Source organism: Dendrobates tinctorius, unplaced genomic scaffold, assembly GCF_039654945.1.
Source record: "Dendrobates tinctorius isolate UK_male_01 unplaced genomic scaffold, ASM3965494v1 ptg000140l, whole genome shotgun sequence".
Lineage (NCBI taxonomy): Eukaryota > Metazoa > Chordata > Amphibia > Anura > Dendrobatidae > Dendrobates > Dendrobates tinctorius.
In genome coordinates, this window is record NW_027361808.1 from 2,516,838 (window position 1) to 2,537,633 (window position 20,796).

Sequence of the window (20,796 nt, forward strand, 5' to 3'; positions counted from 1 at the left end):
TTCACGGAAAATGTGGATAAGGAGCAGATCAGAGTAATTGCCAAAAGAAACTTAGGTTGTACACCACCCACAGCAAATGTGTGTGCAAAATGTTTCTCTCCTTTAGGGCAGACAGAAATAACATGAGAGGCATCTCCACAGAAAAAACACAGCTTATTACGCCTTCTAAACTCCTGACGTTGCGCCCTAGACAAAACTCCATCACATTGCATAGGTTTAGACATTTGTTCAAAATGTGGCAGCGCCTCCCGTGTAGTCTTGCGTTCACGTAAACGCCGATCAACTTGAATGGCTAATGACATAGAATCGTCAAGACCAGAGGGAACAGAAAATCCCACCATAGTATCTTTTAAAGTCTCAGACAAACTCTTCTGAAAGAGAGCTGCCAATGCACTATCATTCCATGTAGTAAGGACCGCCCACTTTCAGAATTTCTGACAGTATAACTCTGCAGGATCCTGACCCTGGTTCAATGCCAATAGGGCTCTCTCAGCTTGATCAATAGCATTAGGTTCATCATATAACAACCCCAAGGCTTGAAAAAATGCATACACATTAGTCAAAACAGGATCTTCAGGTGTCAAAGAAAACGTCCAATCCTGGGGATCACTGTGCAGCAAGGAGATGACAATTTTAACCTGCTGCGCATAGCTCCCCGGTGAGTTAGGCTTCAAGGCAAGAAATAATTTACAATTATTCTTAAAATTCAAAAATTTAGACCGATCCCCAGAAAACACATCAGGAGCAGGGATCCTTGGTTCAACAGCATGTGAATGAGTGAGATAGGCGGAAATTCCCCGCACTTCAGCAGCGAGCTGCTCCACACGATCAGACAATTGCTTAATCTCCATCAAGGAGAAAAAGAAAAAAAAAAAAAAAAGAATCCTCCTACGGCCCCAGAGAAAAAGAGGAGAAAAAAATATACATATATATAAAAAAAAATTCTGACACTCTTTTTTTCTTTTTTTTTTACAATTCTCTCCTGCTTTTTTTTGCCTAGAATCTGTGGTATGGCTGGTGATTCTGTTATGAATGAGTCACCGATGAGGAAAAAACAAAAAGCAAGCTAAGCCCAGAAAACCGGAGACGTTGGTAACTAGCGGATTGCAGACCCCTGATCCTATCCACAACAACTAGCAGTAGCCGTGGAGCGTGCCTACGGTGGTCCTAGATGCCTCGTCACGGCCGGAAAACTAAATAAGCCTAAAGAAAGAAAGGGAAAATCTAAACTGCCCAAGAGAAGACCCCAAAGCAATAGACAGCCCCCAACATGTATTGTCGGTGAAACAAGATGAAAACACAGACACAGGTAGAAAGATAGGCTGAGCAAATGATGGGGCCCTCGCTAACTAGAAAGGACAGGAAAGAAAAGTTGCTGTCTGCAATCACGCAAAAACCCTGCCAAAAAGAATGTCCAACATGTCTGATAGAAAAAGGCCCTGAAGTCACTAGACTTCAAATCACTTTATCAGCACTCAGGTATATTCTGAAGACAGAGCAAAAGAGATCAACTGATCAGAGACAAACTGGGGATTCAGCCCAGTCCCAGCCAGGGCTGGCTGAACACAAAAACTAAGCAAACCAGACAAAAACTCATATGAACAATAGCAGAGAAAACTTAGCTTTAGGAAGGCAGGAACCAAACTGGAAACCAGGAGCCACAGTCAGGAAAAATCACCAGCAAGAAACTAGGGAGTCGGCTGCCTTAAATCCAATCAGAAACAACTGATGTCCAATCGCAGTCCTCTTCCTCAGGTGGCCGGTCTCTGCCATTTAGATCAGCTTCATTACCTCCCTTCACCAATAGAGGGAGTCCAGATAGACAACTCACTACTCCTCTGTCAGCACAGCCAGCTCCATAACCCTCACCAGAAGCCAGAGGCAAACCCGAAAATGAGCTCACAACAGTGGGGTCTTCCTGGGTCTCCTACCATACAGTCCCTTTTCATTCAGACACCGACGGATAGTACGGGTTGACACAGTTGTACCCTCGGACTGAAGGGCAGCTTGAACTTGTTTGGATGTTAGTCGAGGTTCTTTATCCAACATCCGCGCAATCTTGCGTTGAAATCTCTTGCCAATTTTTCTTTTCCGTCCACATCTAGGGAGGTTAGCCACAGTGCCATGGGCTTTAAACTTCTTGATGACACTGCGCACGGTAGACACAGGAACATTCAGGTCTTTGGAGATGGACTTGTAGCTCAAGTTTCCTCACAATTTGGTTTCTCAAGTCCTCAGACAGTTCTTTGGTCTTCTTTCTTTTCTCCATGCTCAATGTGGTACACACAAGGACACAGGTTGAGTCAACTTTAATCCATGTCAACTGGCTGCAGGTGTGATTTAGTTATTGTCAACACCTGTTAGGTGCCACAGGTAAGTTACAGGTGCTGTTAATTACACAATTAGAGAAGCATCACTTGATTTTTCGAACAGTGCCAATACTTTTGTCCACCCTCTTTTTTATGTTTGGTGTGGAATTATATCCAATTTGGCTTTAGGACAATTCTTTTTGTGTTTTTTCATTTAAGACAAATTAAATGACGATAATAATAACAAAGAATTTGTGTTTGCAATAGTTTTCAGGAAGAAACTGAGTATTTTCTGACAAAATTGCAGGGGTGTCAATACTTTTGGCCACAACTGTATCTCTATGGGCTAGGGTTAGAGATAGGGACATACAGTGTTAGAACAAAGGGGGTTTTACACATAGTGATATCCCTAGCGATATCGCTATAATGTCACCGATTTTGTGACGTTATAGCGATATCGCTATGTGTGATACTTACCTCCGACCGGCTCCCCCGCTGTCCATCGCTGATCGCGCGAGAATGTCCGGCTCCATTTCTCGTTGGGCACTTCCTGCTGGGCTTCCTGCTGGCGCCGACAAGCGACGCGTGGATGCGGATGGGAGGAGGTCAGGATCGCTGTGTGTGAAAGGTGAGTATGGTGCGCTGCGTCGCTGCTGCATCGCTGTGAGGTCTGCCTGTGTGACAGCTCACTAGCGACCATTTAGCGATGCACCAGCGATCCTGTCCGGGTCGGATCGCTGGTCGGATTGCTGGTGCATCGCTAAATGTAAAGGGGCCTTAAGGGTAATATATGGTTTAGTACAGTGGGGGCACTGTAGATTAGAAGATAAGATAAGGTTAGGATAAGAAAATAGGAGAGGAAATAGGTTAGGTTAGGAATAGGTTAGGAAATAGGAGATTTCCGAGTTGAGAGAGGCCAGAGTAGTGACAATTGAGACACTAGGGAAGAAGTGAAGTGAGGTTGCTGAGGTGAAAAAGTGCAAGAGGAGTCCAGTGGTCCAGGGCCTTGGGGCCGGAAGTTATTTTGACATGAAGGGAAAAGTGCAGCAAGGAAGGAATAGCAATTAGGTACAGCGGTAAATCCCAAAACGTCTGAGATCTACGGTCTCGAAAAGGTTGGAAAGCGCCATTCCATGATTTCAACTTCAGAGGGGAAAACGGGCGGGGAACCCCGAGCATGAACTGGTGTGGCTAAACGGGATGCTGCGGTACCAGAGGATACAGTACGGAAATAAAGAATGAGAGGAGAGCAAGGGACAGCACAGAGGAAAGGAAATATGATAGTTGAGGAACACTGTGCAATGCCTAATATCAATACAAATTAGCCTACAGCACTTCAATAGGGAGATGCACATTCTGGTCCAATGGCCCCATTGGAACATATACCATCAATAGAAAAAAGAAACAGCATCCCATCCAGGTGATTAGAAATTTTCAAGAAGACTTTATTCTGCCAAGATGCAACGTTTCGACCTTTGCAGGTCTTTGTCAAGCATTCAAAATTCATAAAATGGCGGCCTTATATAGTGTGGTGGCACATGCACACCAATCTCACACAATATACCGTCCACTCTTATCAAATACAAAAATTGTACATAATAAAGCATAACAATTCTCATTGACATATCCATAGCTTAAAATTATTTCAATTGTATACATAATTCATCAAATTTACAAAAAAACAAGACATAAAAAAAACAAATAGCAAAAAACATCCAATCAAATAGCGTGGCATAATGTGTTTATATAGCAACCACAATCCAGTCACAACTCACCCCACAATATGTTTACATTTTGGCCCAATCATCATCCATCTCTCTCTATGTCCACAGCGAATCCAGCTTACTCACAAGCTTTATTATATTTTACAGGGGATGCCATTCGTGCCTCAGCCTCCTGTGTACCTGCGCATGCGCAGTGGACCACCGACGTCAGTGGGCACATGACAAATCATGTGACCACTCACTGACACCGCAATCACAGCGAACAAGAGCAAGCGTACAAGACATCCATCCATTATCACGGTGATATAATCACTCCATACATGTGCTTGCGCTTAACGCATCCGCACATCGAAGTGCCATCCCTGCAGGCGGCCGCCCAATCGCTCACAGGAACAGCGATCCATATGACGGCACACACAGGCTGTGCAAACATCTTCTTATTGCCAAGGTGATAAACATCACCTGACCACATCCCCACAATGCTGATTTAACTCTTAAAGGCACACTATACTATCAAATTCCTGACAAAAAAAAATATATTATGCCCAATACCATATAGAAACAGCATACAAATAATACGCATAACTATGGTAATATATTGGTGAGTTTTGGAATATGCAAAATTCTCGATTCTTAATCTTCACATGACTCTGTGGAGAGAAAAGGAGACATGGGGAAATAAATATATAAATAATCAATAGGTAGTATGAAAATCCATATTCCAGGTTTCACATCCCCATGTCAACTCCTGACTCCCCATCATCTGCGAAGAACACCTACAAAAAATTAAAAAAAATTAGAACAAAATGCCAACACCATAGTACTACTATAATCTAAAACTACTATTGTTTATATATTTCCCCATGTCTCCCTTTCTTTCCACAGAGTCATGTGAAGATTAAGAATCGAGAATTTTGCATATTCCAAAACTCACCAATGTATTAGTTATGCGTATTATTTGTATGCTGTTTCTATATGGCATTGGGTACAATATATTTTTTGTCAGGGATTTGATAGTATAGTGTGCCTTTAAGAGTTAACGGGAATGTGCCACAATTTTATATAATTTGCAAAAAAAGAGTATGTAACAAAACGTTGTTTCAGCAAATGTTGTACTAACTAGGATTTATGGTTTGTTTGTAATAATGTTATAATGTAGCCACTGGGCGCTGCCATCTTGATTTGCAGATCTTTGGAAGACTCATACAGTCTACAAATATGGCCATCCCTGGACATAGAGATAGGGTCGGGAACGACAACAGTCTCCTAACATTGTAGCCTCATTAGCAGTGAACTGGGCACACCCCTGTGGGCTGCACAATTCACTGCTGTAGGTGTGGCTCGGCGCCATTTTACTGTAGCCCAGTGCTCCACTTTCGGCACTGTGCTTCCTGCTCCACTGTCATTCTGCTCTATCTCCGCCTCCCCACTCACATGCAGTCCCAGTGATCTCCGGTAATCTGGCACCTTACCGGCTTTTATGACAGCTTTTATGGCTGTCTGAGGAGGATAGTGACATATACAGACTTATACAGCCCATAGTCTAGTGTATGGGGGGGCTGGCAGTTTCACCAATGTGGGTTTATCTGTAATCCTCTCCTGTGTGATACAGCCTGCTGAGCCGTGTGTCTAATCCTCTCCTGTGTGCTACTGACTGCTGAGCCATGTGTCTAAAGGCCCCGTCACACATAGCGATCTCGCTAGCGAGATCGCTGCTGAGTCACAAGTTTTGTGACACAACAGCGATCTCACCAGCGAGATCGCTATGTGTGACAGCGATCAGCGACCAGCCCCCCTGCCGGTATCGCTCTTGGAAACCTCTGGACATTTCTTTCGTCGCTGATCTCCCGCTGGCCAGCACGCATTGCTGTGTGTGACAGGCGGGAGACCAGCGATCAGTGATAAAATAATTTAAAAAAAAATAAAAAATATTACTATTCTCACCTTCCGATGTCCCGCGCAGCATTCCCGCCTCTCTCCACGCTCCGGTCCCAGTGATCCTTTGCAAGAATGACCGCGAGACTTCGCGATCCAGCGAGAACGGACGTCATCGCGGTAATTCTCGCAAAGGATTACTGGGACCGGAGCGTGGAGAGAGGCGGGAATGCTGCGCGGGACGTCGGAAGGTAAGAATAACAATATTTTTTATTTTAATTCTATTTTTGACATGAATCAGCGCTGAACACAGCGATGCCGCGCGCGGTGTCGCTGTGCTAATCGCTGGTGAAGCTGTCTGTGTGACAGCTCACCAGCGATCACATAGCGGCGATTCACCAGCAATCCTGACATGTTGATATCGTTGTCGGGATCGCTGGTAAGTCGCTTAGTGTGACGGGGCCTTAATCCTCTCCTGTGTGATACAGCCTGCTGAGCCATGTATCTAACCCTATCCTGTGTGATACTGTCTGCTGAACTGTGAATCTAATCCTATCCTGTGTAATACAGTCTGCTGAGCCGTGTATCTAATCCTCTCTTGTGTGAAACTGTCTGCTGAGCCGTGTATCTAATCCTCTCCTGTGTGAAACTGACTGCTGAGCTGTGTATCTAATCCTATCCTGTGTGATACTGTCTGCTGAACTGTGAATCTAATCCTATCCTGTGTAATACAGTCTGCTGAGCCGTGTATCTAATCCTCTCTTGTGTGAAACTGTCTGCTGAGCCGTGTATCTAATCCTCTCCTGTGTGAAACTGACTGCTGAGCTGTGTATCTAATCCTATCCTGTGTGATACTGTCTGCTGAGCCGTGTATCTAATCCTCCCCTGTGTGTTACTGTCTGTTGAGCCGTGTATCTAATCCTCTCCTGTGTGAAACTGACTGCTGAGCTGTGTATCTAATCCTATCCTGTGTGATACTGACTGTTGAGCCATGTATCTAACCCTATCCTGTGTGATACTGTCTGCTGAACTGTGAATCTAATCCTATCCTGTGTAATACAGTCTGCTGAGCTGTGTATCTAATCCTATCCTGTGTAATACAGTCTGCTGAGCCGTGTACCTAATCCTATCCTGTGTGATACTGACTACTGAGCCGTGTATCTAATCCTATCCTGTGTGATACTGCTCAGCCGTGTATCTAATCCTCCTGTGTGAAACTGACTGCTGAGCTGTGTATCTAATCCTATCCTGTGTGAAACTCTGCTGAGCCGTGTATCTAATCCTATCCTGTGTGATACTGACTGCTGAGCTGTATATCTAATCCTATCCTGTGTGATACTGACTGCTGAGCCGTGTAGCTAATCTTCTCCTGTGTGTTACTGACTGCTGAGCCATGTATCTAATCCTATCCTGTGTGATACTGACTGCTGAGCTGTATATCTAATCCTATCCTGTATGATACTGACTGCTGAGCCATGTATCTAATCCTATCCTGTATGATACTGACTGCTGAGCTGTGTATCTAATCCTATCCTGTGTGAAACTGTCTGGTGAGCCGTGTATCTAATCCTCTCCTGTGTGAAACTGACTGCTGAGCTGTGTATCTAATCCTATCCTGTGTGATACTGTCTGCTGAGCCGTGTATCTAATCCTCTCCTGTGTGTTACTGTCTGCTGAGCCGTGTATCTAAACCTCTCCTGTGTGAAACTTTCTGCTGAGCCGTGTATCTAATCCTCTCCTGTGTGAAACTGTCTGCTGAGCCGTGTATCTAATCCTATCCTGTGTGATACTGACTGCTGAGCTGTGTATCTAATCCTATCCTGTGTGATACTGACTGCTGAGCCATGTATATAATCTTCTCCTGTGTGTTACTGTCTGCTGAGCCGTGTATCTAAACCTCTCCTGTGTGAAACTGTCTGCTGAGCCGTGAATCTAATCCTATCCTGTGTGATACTGTCTGCTGAGCCGTGTATCTAATCCTCTCCTGTGTGTTACTGTCTGCTGAGCCGTGTATCTAAACCTCTCCTGTGTGAAACTGTCTGCTGAGCCGTGTATCTAATCCTCTCCTGTGTGAAACTGACTGCTGAGCTGTGTATCTAATCCTATCCTGTGTGATACTGACTGCTGAGCTGTGTATCTAATCCTTTCCTGTGTGATACTGACTGCTGAGCCATGTATATAATCCTCTCCTGTGTGTTACTGTCTGCTGAGCCGTGTATCTAAACCTCTCCTGTGTGAAACTGTCTGCTGAGCCGTGAATCTAATCCTATCCTGTGTGATACTGTCTGCTGAGCTGTGTATCTAATCCTGTCCTGTGTTACTGTCTGCTGAGCCATGTATCTAAACCTCTCCTGTGTGAAACTGTCTGCTGAGCCGTGTATCTAAACCTCTCCTGTGTGTTACTGTCTGCTGAGCTGTGTATCTAATCCTGCCTGTATGATACTGACTGCTGAGCCGTGTATCTAATCCTCCCGTGTGATACTGCTCAGCCATGTATCTAATCCTCCTGTGTGAAACTGACTGCTGAGCTGTGTATCTAACCCTATCCTGTGTGAAACTCTGCTGAGCGTGTATCTAATCCTATCCTGTGTGATACTGACTACTGAGCCGTGTATCTAATCCTGTCCTGTGTGATACTGCTCAGCCGTGTATCTAATCCTCCTGTGTGAAACAGACTGCTGAGCTGTGTATCTAATCCTATCCTGTGTGAAACTCTACTGAGCCGTGTATCTAATCCTATCCTGTGTGATACTGACTGCTGAGCTGTGTATCTAATCCTATCCTGTGTGAAACTCTGCTGAGCCGTGTATCTAATCCTATCCTGTGTGATACTGACTGCTGAGCCATGTATCTAATCCTATCCTGTGTGATACTGACTGCTGAGCCATGTATCTAATCCTATCCTGTGTGAAACTGTCTGCTGAGCCGTGTATCTAATCCTATCCTGTATGATACTGACTGCTAAGCTGTGTATCTAATCCTATCCTGTGTGATACTGACTGCTGAGCCGTGTATCTAATCCTATCCTGTGTGATACTGTCTGCTGAGATGTGTATCTAATCCTATCCTGTGTGATACTGTCTGCTGAGATGTGTATCTAATCCTATCCTGTATGATACTGACTGCTGAGCCGTGTATCTAATCCTAGATGGGTCGACTTCAATCATCAGAATGTTTGCGATGTCACTCACCAGATGCAGACTTTATTCATATGGTGTGGCAATGTCCCACTATCCTACATTACTGGAAAGAGGTGACTACACTACTGACATCCCTGGTGCAGGCCCCTGTCCCTCTAGAGCCATTGGTCTGCTTATTCGGAGTGTGGGGGGAGGAGACTTGGGATTGCTATACTGGGGTCTTCCTGCGCGAGACGCTGTTTATCTCACGGAAGGTGCTGGCATTGCGGTGGATGGGGGCTTCATGTCCTTCCCTTAGATTCTGGATCAAGTTGGTAAATTCGATTGTTCCATATGAGCGCACGTTATACCAAAATAGGGGATGCCCGGGTAAATTTGAAAAGATTTGGGAGAGGTGGAATTCCTCTCACCTCACTTTACAAGGCTGAGACATCACACGCGACATAATATGATATAGGAGACCAGGCTGTGGAAATAGTAGATAATAGTTGATGTAGTGGTAGTTGTAGTTTAGGAATTTTAGTTAGATTTTATTTCTGAGTGATATGACAAGGTTTGTGAAATTGGATTGATATACATGCTGGAAAATGTATAAGCAATTATCGTTCATGTGTGATTGGAAAGATATGTACATATCACCTTGTTTATAAGAGTGTACAATTTCTTTGTATTATATTTTACAATGGACGGGAACATGTATGCTATGTATAATGCTTGTTATCATAAGCCATTGTGTATGTTGTACATTCTTTGTGTCCTGAGGTTCAATAAACGAATTAAAAAAAAACAAAGCTATCTGATAACACCCATTTAAAAATAACTCGTTAGGTACCAAATACTTTAGAATAGAATAGAATCATAGAGTTGGAAGGGACCTCCTGGGCCATCTGGTCCAACCCCCTGCTCAAAGCAGGATTCACTAAATCATCCCAGTCAGATGTCTGTACAGCCTCTGTTTGAAGACTTCCATTGAAGGAGAACTCACCACTTCTCGTGGCAGCCTGTTCCACTCATTGATCACTCTAACTGTCAAAAAGTTTTTTCTAATATCTAATCTGTGTCTCCTGCCATTCAGTTTCATCCCATTGCTTCTAGTCTTTCCTTCTGCAAATGAGAATAAAGTTGATCCTTCTACAATGTGACAGCCCTTTAGATATTTGTAGACAGCTATTAAGTCTCCTCTCAGTCTTCTCTTTTGCAAACTAAACATTCCCAAATCCTGCAACCTTTCCTCATAAGACAGGGTTTGCAGACCGTTCACCATTCTGGTCGCTCTTTTCTGAACTTGCTCCAGTTTGTTGATGTCTTTTTTAAAATGTGGTGCCCAAAACTGGACACAATATTCCAGATGAGGTCTGACCAAAGAGGAGTAGAGGGAAATAATGACTTCACGTGATCTAGACTGTATGCTTCTGTTAATACATCCTAGAATTGCATTTGCCTTTTTTGCTGCTGCATCACACTGTTGACTCATATTCAGTCTGTGATCTATTAGTATACCCAAGTCTTTTTCACATGTGCTGTCACTTAGCCCTATTCCTCCCATTCTGTATATGCCTTTTTCATTTTTATTGCCCAGATGTAGTACTTTGCATTTCTCCCTGTTAAAAACCATTCTGTTAGTTGCTGCCCACTTCTCCAGTTTATTTATATCTTTTTGAATCCTCTCTCTCTTCTCTAGTATTAGCTATCCCTCCTAGCTTTGTGTCATCAGCAAATTTAATCAGTTTACCCTCAATTCCTTCATCTAAATTGTTGATAAAGATGTTGAACAATACAGGGCCCAGGACAGAGCCCTGTGGTACCCCACTTGAGACATTCTTCCAACTGGATGTGCAGCCATTTACGACCACTCTTTGGGTCCGATCACTAAGCCAGTTATGAATCCACCTAACAGTTGCCTTGTCCATTCCATACTTAGTCATTTTTTCAATAAGGATTGTATAAGAGACTTTGTCAAATGCTTTGCTGAAGTCAAGATATACTATATCTACAGCATTTCCTTGATCCACCCAATCAGTGATTCCGTCATAGAAGGAAATTAAGTTAGTCTGACATGACTTATTAGTTACAAACCCATGCTGACTCTGTTTAATCACTTCATTCATATCCAGGTACTGACATACATGTTGTTTAATAATTTGTTCAAAGATCTTTCCTGGTATAGAAGTCAGACTCACCGGCCTATAGTTGCCTGGGTCCACCTTCTTCCCCTTTTTGAAGATAGGAACAACATTTGCTCTTCTCCAGTCTTCTGGCACTTCTCCTGTTCTCCAAGAATTTTCAAAGATTATGGAGAGGGGTTCAAAAATTTCTTCTGCTATCTCCTTCAGTACTCTGGGGTGTAATTCATCTGGACCTGGAGACTTGAATTCATTTAGCTTAGCTAAGTGTTTCCTCACTATCTTTCTGTTTATAGATATCCTGGATTCTTCTATTCCCTTAATAGGACAGTGAAGAACAGTTGATGTTACATTTCCTTTCTGAGAGAAAACAGATGCAAAATAGGAATTTAAAAGTTCAGCCTTCTCAACATCCTGTCTTACCATTTCATCATTTTCATCCTGTAAAAATCCTATAGCATCTTTGACTTTTCTGTTACTTTTGACATATCCCCAAAATCCTTTATTATTGCTTTTGACATCTCTTGCAAGCCTCAATTCATTTTCAGCTTTAGCTAATCTGATTTGTGCCCTGCAGGTTCTGCAGACAGCATTATATTCTTCTTTAGATATGGCTCCCTCTTTCCATTTTATGAACATTTTTTTCTTCCTTTTTAGCATGTGCTTAAGTTCTGTGTTCATCCATCCTGGTTTCCTTAAATGCTTCCTATTCTTCCCGCTTTTCGGAATTGTTAACAACTGTGCTTTGAGAATTTCATTTTTCAAGATTTCCCATCCTTCCTGGACATTTTAGTCTTTAAGGATATCCAGCCATTGGATCCCTCCAATTCTCTTTCTGAATCCCTTAAAATCTGCCTTTCTGAAATCTAACCTTAATGTCTGAGTATTCACAGGTCTTCCGCCTCTAGTTATCCAAAATTCTAAAATAGCATGGTCGCTACCTCCTAGGGTCCCAGCCACTTTTACCTCCTCAACCATTTCCTCCCTGTTTATAAGGATTAGATCCAAGGTAGCAGTTCCCCTTGTTTTCTCCCCTATCTTTTGGAAGATAAAGTTGTCAGCAAGAGAGGATAAGAATTTCCTTGACCTGTTAGTTTTGCCTGAGAGAGATTCCCAACAAATGTCTGGATAGTTGAAATCTCCCATGACAACTATGTCATATTTTTTGGAGAACTTGGCCATTTGATGCATAAAGAGTTCATCCATATCTTCAGCTTGCACAGGCGGCCTGTAATTAATGCCTACAATGGTGTCCTTTCCATTGTTCTGTCCTTGTATTCTTACCCAAACAGTTTCCACAGAACTCCCAGTCTCTGAAGCTTCAATCTCTGTGCAGATATACGCGTTTCTAACATACAGTGCGACACCTCCTCCTCGTTTATCAAGTCTGTTTCTTGCAAATAAGTTGTATCCTTCTAGTCTTGTATTCCAATCATGTGTATTGTCCTACCAAGTTTCAGTGATTCCAATGACATCATATTTCTTTTCCTGTGTTAGTAGTTCCAATTCTCTTTGTTTGTTGCTCATGCTTTGTGCATTAGTATAGAAACATTTTAGTTTATGATAGGTTTCTCTTTCTCCAATATTTTTATTGGAGAAACTAACATCTCAACAATGGAGAGGTAAAATTAAAAATAAAAACATTTTATTCCTCTTTGCAGTTACTATTACATTGTGTATCCAGTCCAACATGAAAAATATGGTGAAAAGTCAACTTTAATCCATTCATTATCGATAACGTACATGTACGTCATCAGGCATGTCCCTGCTTTTGATTCAGCCTCTTACGCTGAGCCTTTCTTTTTAATCAGCCATCAAGTGCCTACAACATTGGCGAGCAGATGTCACGTGGACCCGTCCTGTGTGACGCGACCCGCAGGCCGGTAACTATAAACAACAAGATGCGGCACGTGATACAGTCCTGTGTGATACAGCCCGCAGTCCGGTAACTAAAACAACAAGACCAGGGGAAGGGAAAACAGTTACCACGTGGGCCCTGCGATAGGGAAAGGGGACGTGGAGACCTCCTGCACTCCCCTGAGTCAGTGTCCCTAATGCTCCTGACGTTCCCTATGCCGGTTCCGCATCGGGCGCCGCTCAGGATACCTGTCGCCCTAGCACACCCTACATCTATCCCTTGCTAGGGAGCTGGGTGGCGCAGGCACTGGCCCCACCTCTGTACTAGTACACATGAAGGAAAAACACAAACGGGAACACCACTTAGCTTTACTCTGTTGCACTTGCTCCTGGCAACGGAGTCCACCACCAGAATGCAGCTCTCCTCCTGAAACGCTGCCAACAAGCTCTATCAGAGCTACAAGGAAATCCCCTATGACTCCTTCCACACCAGGGCTAAGACAGTGCTGCAAGGAACGTTCTCCAGCTCCTTCCTCCACCAAGGATGGTTGAAAAGAATACTATTACCAACACTGATTGCCATACCTGTGACTCTTTTATAGCCGAGCCAAAGCAATCACACCTGCATTATAATCATGTGCACTTAACTAAAAAAACAGAGTGCAATTACGCTCACCACCACCGGGGGGCAAACTTAGAACAAACGGCACCACAGTGCAATAATCCTAATGGCCACCGGGGGCAAAAACCCAACTTCAGCACAGCTTAAGAAAAAAAAAGGTTAACTGTGCTTTTTATCAGTCCTGATCCAGCATGGATCATGACAGCGGATTGGAGCTCCACCTGCAGCTATTAACCAATTTAGTGCTGCTGTCACTCATTGACAGTGGCATTTAACACGTGCAGACAGGAAGTGTGTCATTGATTCCGCCCATCGGCTCGCCCGTCACGAGATCGAGGGGAACTGATCGGTTGTCATGACAGTCTTCAACAGGCACCCATGTGGGTCATCATGACCCTCCTTTGAACGTCGGCACGTGTTAATCTTATTACAAGATCAGTTTTACGAAATACATACATAAAAATACGAAAACATTTTTTTGACAAATTTCTGATTTGTTTTGTGAGCACTTGAAAAAAACATGTACATATACATGTTTGGTATCTGCATACTCATATTGGCTTGGGGATCAAATTGCCAGATCAGTTTTACTATATATACACTACCGTTCAAAAGTTTGGGGTCACCCAGACAATTTTGTGTTTTCCATGAAAACTCATACTATTATTAATGAAATGAGTTGCCAAATGAATTTAAAATCTAGTCCAGACATTGACAAGGTTCGAAAAAAGATTTTTATCTGAAATAATAATTTTCTCCTTCAAACTTTGCTGCAAAGGGAGCATTCTTTGACGAAAGCAATTACGGCATTTGGCATTCCAGCAGTTAATTTGTTGAGGTAACCTGGAGAAATTTCACCCCATGCTTCCAGAAGCCCCTCCCACAAGTTGGTCTGGCTTGATGATGACAGATGATGTCAGGCACTTTTCCAGCATCTTTTCAGTTCTGCGTCTCACAAATGTTCTTCTGTGTGATCCAAACACCTCAAACGTGGATTTGTCTGACCATTACACTTTTTACCAATCTTCCTCTGTCCAATGTCAGTGTTCTTTTGCCCATATTAATCTTTTTCTTTTATTAGCCAGTCTCAGATATGGCTTTTTCTTTGCCACTCTGCCCTGAAGGCCAGCATCTCGGAGTCACCTCTTCACTGTAGACGTTGACACTGGCGTTTTGCTTGTATTATTTAATGAAGTTGCCAGTTGAGGACCTGTGAGGCATCGATGTCTCAAACTACAGACTCTAACGTACTTGTCTTGTTGCTCAGTTGTGCAGCGGGGCCTCCCACTTCTATTTCTACTCTGATTAGAGCCTGTTTGTGCTTTCCTCTGAAGGGAGTAGTACACACGGTTGTAGGAAATCTTCAGTTTCTTGGCAATTTCTCACATGGAATAGCCTTCATTTCTAAGAACAAGAGTAGAATGTTGAGTTTCACATGAAAGTTCTTTTTTTCTGGTCATTTTGAGAGTTTAATTGAACCAACAAATGTAATGCTCCAGATTCTCAACTAACTCAAAGGAAGGTCAGGCTTATAGCTTCTCTAGTCAGCCAAACTGTTTTCAGCTGTGCTACCATACTTGCACAAGGGTTTTCAAGGGTATTCAAACAATCCATTAGCCTTCTTACACAGCAAACACAAAGTACCATAAGAACACTGGAGTGATGGTTGTTGGAAATGGGCCTCTATACACCTATGAAGATGTTGCATTATAAACCAGACGTTTGCAGCTAGAATAGTCATTTACCACATTAACAATGTATACAGTGTATTTCTGAATCATTTAATGTTAGCTTCATTGGAAAAAACTGCTTTTCTTTAAAAAATAAGGAAATTTCTAAGTGACTCTAAACTTTTAAACGTTAGTGTATAAATAAAAACAAAAAACATTGTGGATTGCACTCTTTTTTGCAATCTCACCGCACTTTTATTTTTTTCCAGTACGCTATGTGGCAGAATGAATAGCTTCATTCGAAAGTACAATATGTCCCGCAAAAAGCAAGACCACATATGGCTATATGGATGGAAAAATAAAAAAAATTATGACTCTTGGAAGAAGGGGAGGAAAAAATGAAAACGGAAAATTGCCTGGGAGGTGAAGGGGTTAATACAGTACATTAACCTACTAGGGTACTTCACAGTGGGGGACAATCATGAAAACTGGAAAACTGGAAAAACTGTCTTGCCCTCCATAGCAATCAAACACTGTTCAGCATTCAAAGAAATGAAAACATTTGAATAAATGATGCACTGTGATATAAGGGGAGACAAAGGTAGAATCCTCATGAAGGTGGTTCTACAAACGAGTTTAAGCTGCCCACCTGTTTAATGATGTGCTGCAGATTTTCAGAATCCATAACAAAGGACTTAAGGGCACTTGAAGTACATGGAGTAAGATTCTTATAAATTACTGGTGTAAAACTCTTCGTAGCATATCGGAGATCACTTGAAATACGGCGCTCTTCCAGGATATCCTCAAACACTTCTTCTAGGTTTCCTGTTATTTCTTTCTGCTGCAAGAAATTAGGAAGATCAATAACTACTAACATAAAACAAAGTCAACCTATCCATTTCTCTATTCAAATGCTAACAGACTCCTAAAAAGTAATAATTGTTGATGCGCTTACCGTACCTCCAGAGTCACGTTCCACCTCTATAACACATCTATCAGGTACTACACTACTGCATTAGAACAAATCTATAACTGCCACTATATTAACTTCTGGAGCACTGAGGGGACAGCTATCTTATGCTTGCTTGGTAAAGGCTAAAGTGTAGCTGTAAGACCACATTTTTGAGGAATACAATACAACTTCTTGCATCTACTTTGGTCATGCCATATTATCCCATATCATCCCTAAGGAATGAAATAGTTACATGTGTGCACTATGGCTCCATTTATTTATTTATTTTACTCATTTATATATCGCCATTAATTCCACAGCGGGTTACAGTCATTTTGTTTTGAGTTCATTTTTCCCTTCACTGTTGAGGTCTGATGAACTCCCTCCTCTGGTGAAGGAAGGTAGTGAGGCTGATTACCAAACACCTGGGCAGCTAGATGATGACTGGGTGGCTGGAATTGAGGACTGGATATAAGGCAGTCGACGCCCTTCTGCCTTGCTGGTGATCCTGCTGGATTCTTGGAGACCAGTCTGATTCCTGAGTCTCAAAGCTAAGTTTTTCTGCTCTGCTTTGTACACTTCAGTTTTGTTTTTGTTTTGCCTTGTTTTTTGGGAGTTCTGCCATCCCTGGCCGGGGGTGAGCTGAATTCCATTTTTGTCTCTGATCTTTTGATCTTTTGCTCTGTCTTCAGAATATACCTGAGTGCTGATTTAGTCTTTTGAAGCCTAGCGTCTTCAGGGCCTGTTTTTCCTATCAGTCGGTTGGCACATTTTGGATAGGGTTTTTGCGTATGGCAGACAGCAGCTTTCCTATCCTGTCCTATTTTAGTTAGCTTGGGCCCCATCATTTGCTCAACCTATCTTTCTATCTGTGTTAGTGTTTTCATCTTGCTTCACCGTCATTATATGTTGGGGGCTGCCTATTGCTTTGGGGTCTGCTCTGGGGCAGTTTAGTTTTCCCCTTTCTGTCTTTAGGCTATGTAGTTCTCCGGCTGTGATCGAGGGGTCTAGGGCACCGTAGGAACCCCCCACGGCTACTGCTAGTTGTTGTGGATAGGTTCAGGGGTCTGCAATCCGATAGCTGCCAACCTCTCTGGTTTTTCTGGACTTAGCTAGTATTTTGTTTTTTCCTCCTTCGGTGACTCATCATAACAGAATCACCAGCCATACCGCAGATCCTAGGGTACTCAATAGCAGGAGAGAATTGTAAAAAAAAAAAAAAAAAAAAAAAAAAAGTGTCAGAATTTTTTTTTTTTGTTGTGCATATTTTTTCCTCTATATCTCTGAGGCCGTAGGGGGAATTTTTCTCTCAATGGAGATGAAGCAATTGTCTGATCGTGTGGAGCAGCTGGCTGCTGAAGTGCGGGGAATTTCCGCCTATCTTGCTCATTCACATGCTGCTGAACTAAAGATTCCTACTCCTGATGTGTTTTTTGGGGATCGGTCTAAATTTTTGAATTTCAAGAATAATTGTAAATTATTTTTTGCCTTGAAGCCTAACTCGTCGGGGAACTCCGCGCAGCAGGTTAAAATTGTCATCTCTTTGCTGCGCGGCGATCCCCAGGATTGGGCGTTTTCTTTGAAACCTGATGATCCTATTCTGAATAATGTGAACGCATTGGGGTTGTTGTATGATGAACCTAATGCTATTGATCAGGCTGAAAAGACCCTGTTGGCATTAAGCCAGGGTCGGGACTTGGCAGAGTTGTACTGTCAAAAATTCCGAAAGTGGGCGGTCCTTACCTGGAATGATGGTTCCTTGGCAGCCCTCTTTCGGAAGGGTTTGTCAGAAACTGTAAAGGATACTATGGTGGGATTTCCTGTTCCCTCTGGTCTTGACGATTCTATGTCATTAGCCATTCAGGTAGATCGGCGTTTACGTAAACGCAACACTGCACGAGAGATGTTGCCACCTGTTGAACAAATGTCTGAACCTATGCAATGTGATAGAGTTTTGTCTAGGGCGCAACGTCAGGAGTTCACAAGGCGTAATAAGCTGGGTTTTTTTTGTGGAGATGCCTCGCATATTATTTCTGTCTGCCCTAAACGAGAGAAACGTTGTACACACACGTTTTCTGTGGGTGGTGTTCAACCTAAGTTTCTTCTGGCAATTACTCTGATCTGCTCCCTGTCCACATTTTCCGCCAAGGCTTTTGTGGATTCGGGAGCAGCTCTGAACCTGATGGACTTGGATTTTGCTAAACATTGTGGATTTCCAATGACACCTCTGCGGACGCCTATCCCTTTGAGGGGTATTGATGCTACTCCTTTGGCGAAGAATAAACCTCAGTTTTGGACCCAGGTAGTAATGCGGGTCGCCCCAGACCATCAAGAAAATTGTAGATTTTTGGTGTTGCATAATTTGCATGATACCATCGTTCTGGGGTTTCCCTGGTTGCAAACCCATAATCCAGTTCTGGATTGGAAATCTTTGTCTGTGGTGAGTTGGGGTTGTCGGTGTGCCCTTAGTGATGCTCCTGTTTTCTCCACCTCTCCCCAGTCGCATGATGTTTCTGACTATTTGGCTGACTTTTATGATGTATTTAGTGAGAATGAGTCTGCGTCTTTGCCTCCTCATAGGAGTTATGACTGTGCAATTGAACTGAGCCCGGGGTGTAAATTTCCCAAGGGTCGGCTCTTCAATTTATCTGTACCCGAGCACGAGGCTATGCGATCCTATATTAAGGAGGCGTTGGAGAAGGGTCATATTAGACCATCCTCTTCACCCTTAGGTGCTGGGGTTTTTTTCGTGGCTAAAAAGGATGGTTCATTAAGGCCTTGAATTGACTACCGTGCCCTCAACAAAATTACTGTTAAATATCAGTATCCGTTACCCCTGATTTCTGATCTATTCTCCAGAGTTAAAGGTGCTTGCTGGTTTACCAAGCTTGACCTCATGGGGGCATATAATCTTATTCGCATTAAGCATGGGGATGAATGGAAGATAGCGTTTAATACTCTGGAGGGGCATTTTGAGTACCTGGTGATGCCTTTTGGGCTCACTAATGCCCCTTCTGTCTTCCAGTGCTTCATGAACGATATATTCCGAGACTTTGTGGATAAATTTTTGATTATCTATCTGGATGATATTTTGATCTTCTCCAAGAATTGGGACTCTCATGTGGAACATGTTCAGACTGTGTTCCGGATTTTGAGGGAGAATTCCCTGTATGTCAAGGGATCGAAATGCCTTTTTGGGGTACAGAGGATTTCATTTTTGGGATTTATTTTGTCTCCGTCAACTATTGAAATGGACCCGGCCAAGGTACAGGCCATTTATGATTGGATTCAGCCCACTTCTTTGAAGGCCCTCCAGAAGTTTTTGGGTTTTGCTAATTTTTATCGGAAATTTATAGCTAATTTTTCTGGTATTGCCAAGCCATTGACTGATTTGACCAGGAAGGGTGCTGATGGGCTGAATTGGTCTCCGGAGGCTGTTTCTTCCTTTCAGGAGCTGAAGCGAAGATTCACTTCTGCTCCGGTTTTGCGGCAACCTGATGTCTCACTCCCGTTTCAGGTGGAGGTGGACGCTTCTGAGATTGGTGCAGGAGCGGTGTTGTCCCAAAAAGATCCTGTGACATCTAAAATGAATCCTTGTGCTTTCTTTTCCCGAAAGTTCTCCCCATCCGAACGTAACTATGATGTGGGGAATCGGGAACTGTTGGCCATGAAATGGGCATTTGAGGAGTGGAGACATTGGTTGGAGGGAGCCAAACTCCAAGTCGTGGTCCTTACTGACCACAAGAATTTGATTTACCTGGAGTCGGCCAAGCGCTTGAATCCTAGACAGGCTAGGTGGGCCTTGTTTTTCACACGTTTTGATTTTGTGGTCTCTTTTCTTCCGGGCACTAAGAATGTCAAGGCAGACTCCCTCTCTAGGAGTTTCCTTGCTGATTCTCCTGTTGTGACTAAGCCTGCTACCATCTTAGGCGAAGGGGTAGTTCTTTCTGCCATCTCGCCCAATTTGAGACGTGCTCTGGAAGAGTTTCAGGAGGACAAACCTGAGCGTTGTCCCAGTGGAAAGTTGTATGTTCCTGACCAGTGGAGGAAGAGAGTGATGTCTGAAGTTCATTGCTCTGCATTGGCTGGTCATCCAGGTATTTTTGGTACTAGAGATCTGGTGAGTCGGTCTTTTTGGTGGCCCGTCTTGTCTCATGATGTCAGGAATTTTGTGCAGTCCTGTGGGACTTGCTCCCGGTCTAAACCTTGTTCTCGCTCTAGTGGCTTGTTGATGCCTTTGCCGGTGCCCAGGAGGCCATGGACCCATATTTCAATGGATTTTATCTCTGATATGCCTGTCTCTCAGAGAATGACTGTTATTTGGGTGATTTGTGATAGATTCTCTAAGATGGTCCATCTTGTACCACTCCCTAAGTTGCCATCTTCCTCTGAGTTGGTGCCATTGTTTTTGCAACAGGTGGTTCGCTTGCACGGGATTCCTGAGAACATTGTATCTGACAGAGGAGTTCAGTTTGTGTCTAGATTTTGGAGGACTTTCTGTTCCAAGCTGGGAATTCAGTTGTC

At 43.2% G+C, this 20,796-nt stretch overlaps 1 protein-coding gene across 4 annotated transcripts in view; it reads right to left on the minus strand.

The window, feature by feature from the left end:
- LOC141049008 (dihydroxyacetone phosphate acyltransferase-like) overlaps window positions 1-20,796 on the minus strand; it is a 414,268-nt gene that overhangs the window by 294,120 nt on the left and 99,352 nt on the right. For 3 of the 4 annotated variants that reach the window (XM_073545099.1, XM_073545098.1, XM_073545095.1), the window contains exon 2: window positions 15,970-16,161. In XM_073545099.1, the coding sequence (XP_073401200.1) occupies window positions 15,970-16,161 (192 nt within the window). The remainder of the gene's footprint in view (window positions 1-15,969; window positions 16,162-20,796) is intronic. The other variant, XM_073545096.1, reaches the window with a different exon arrangement.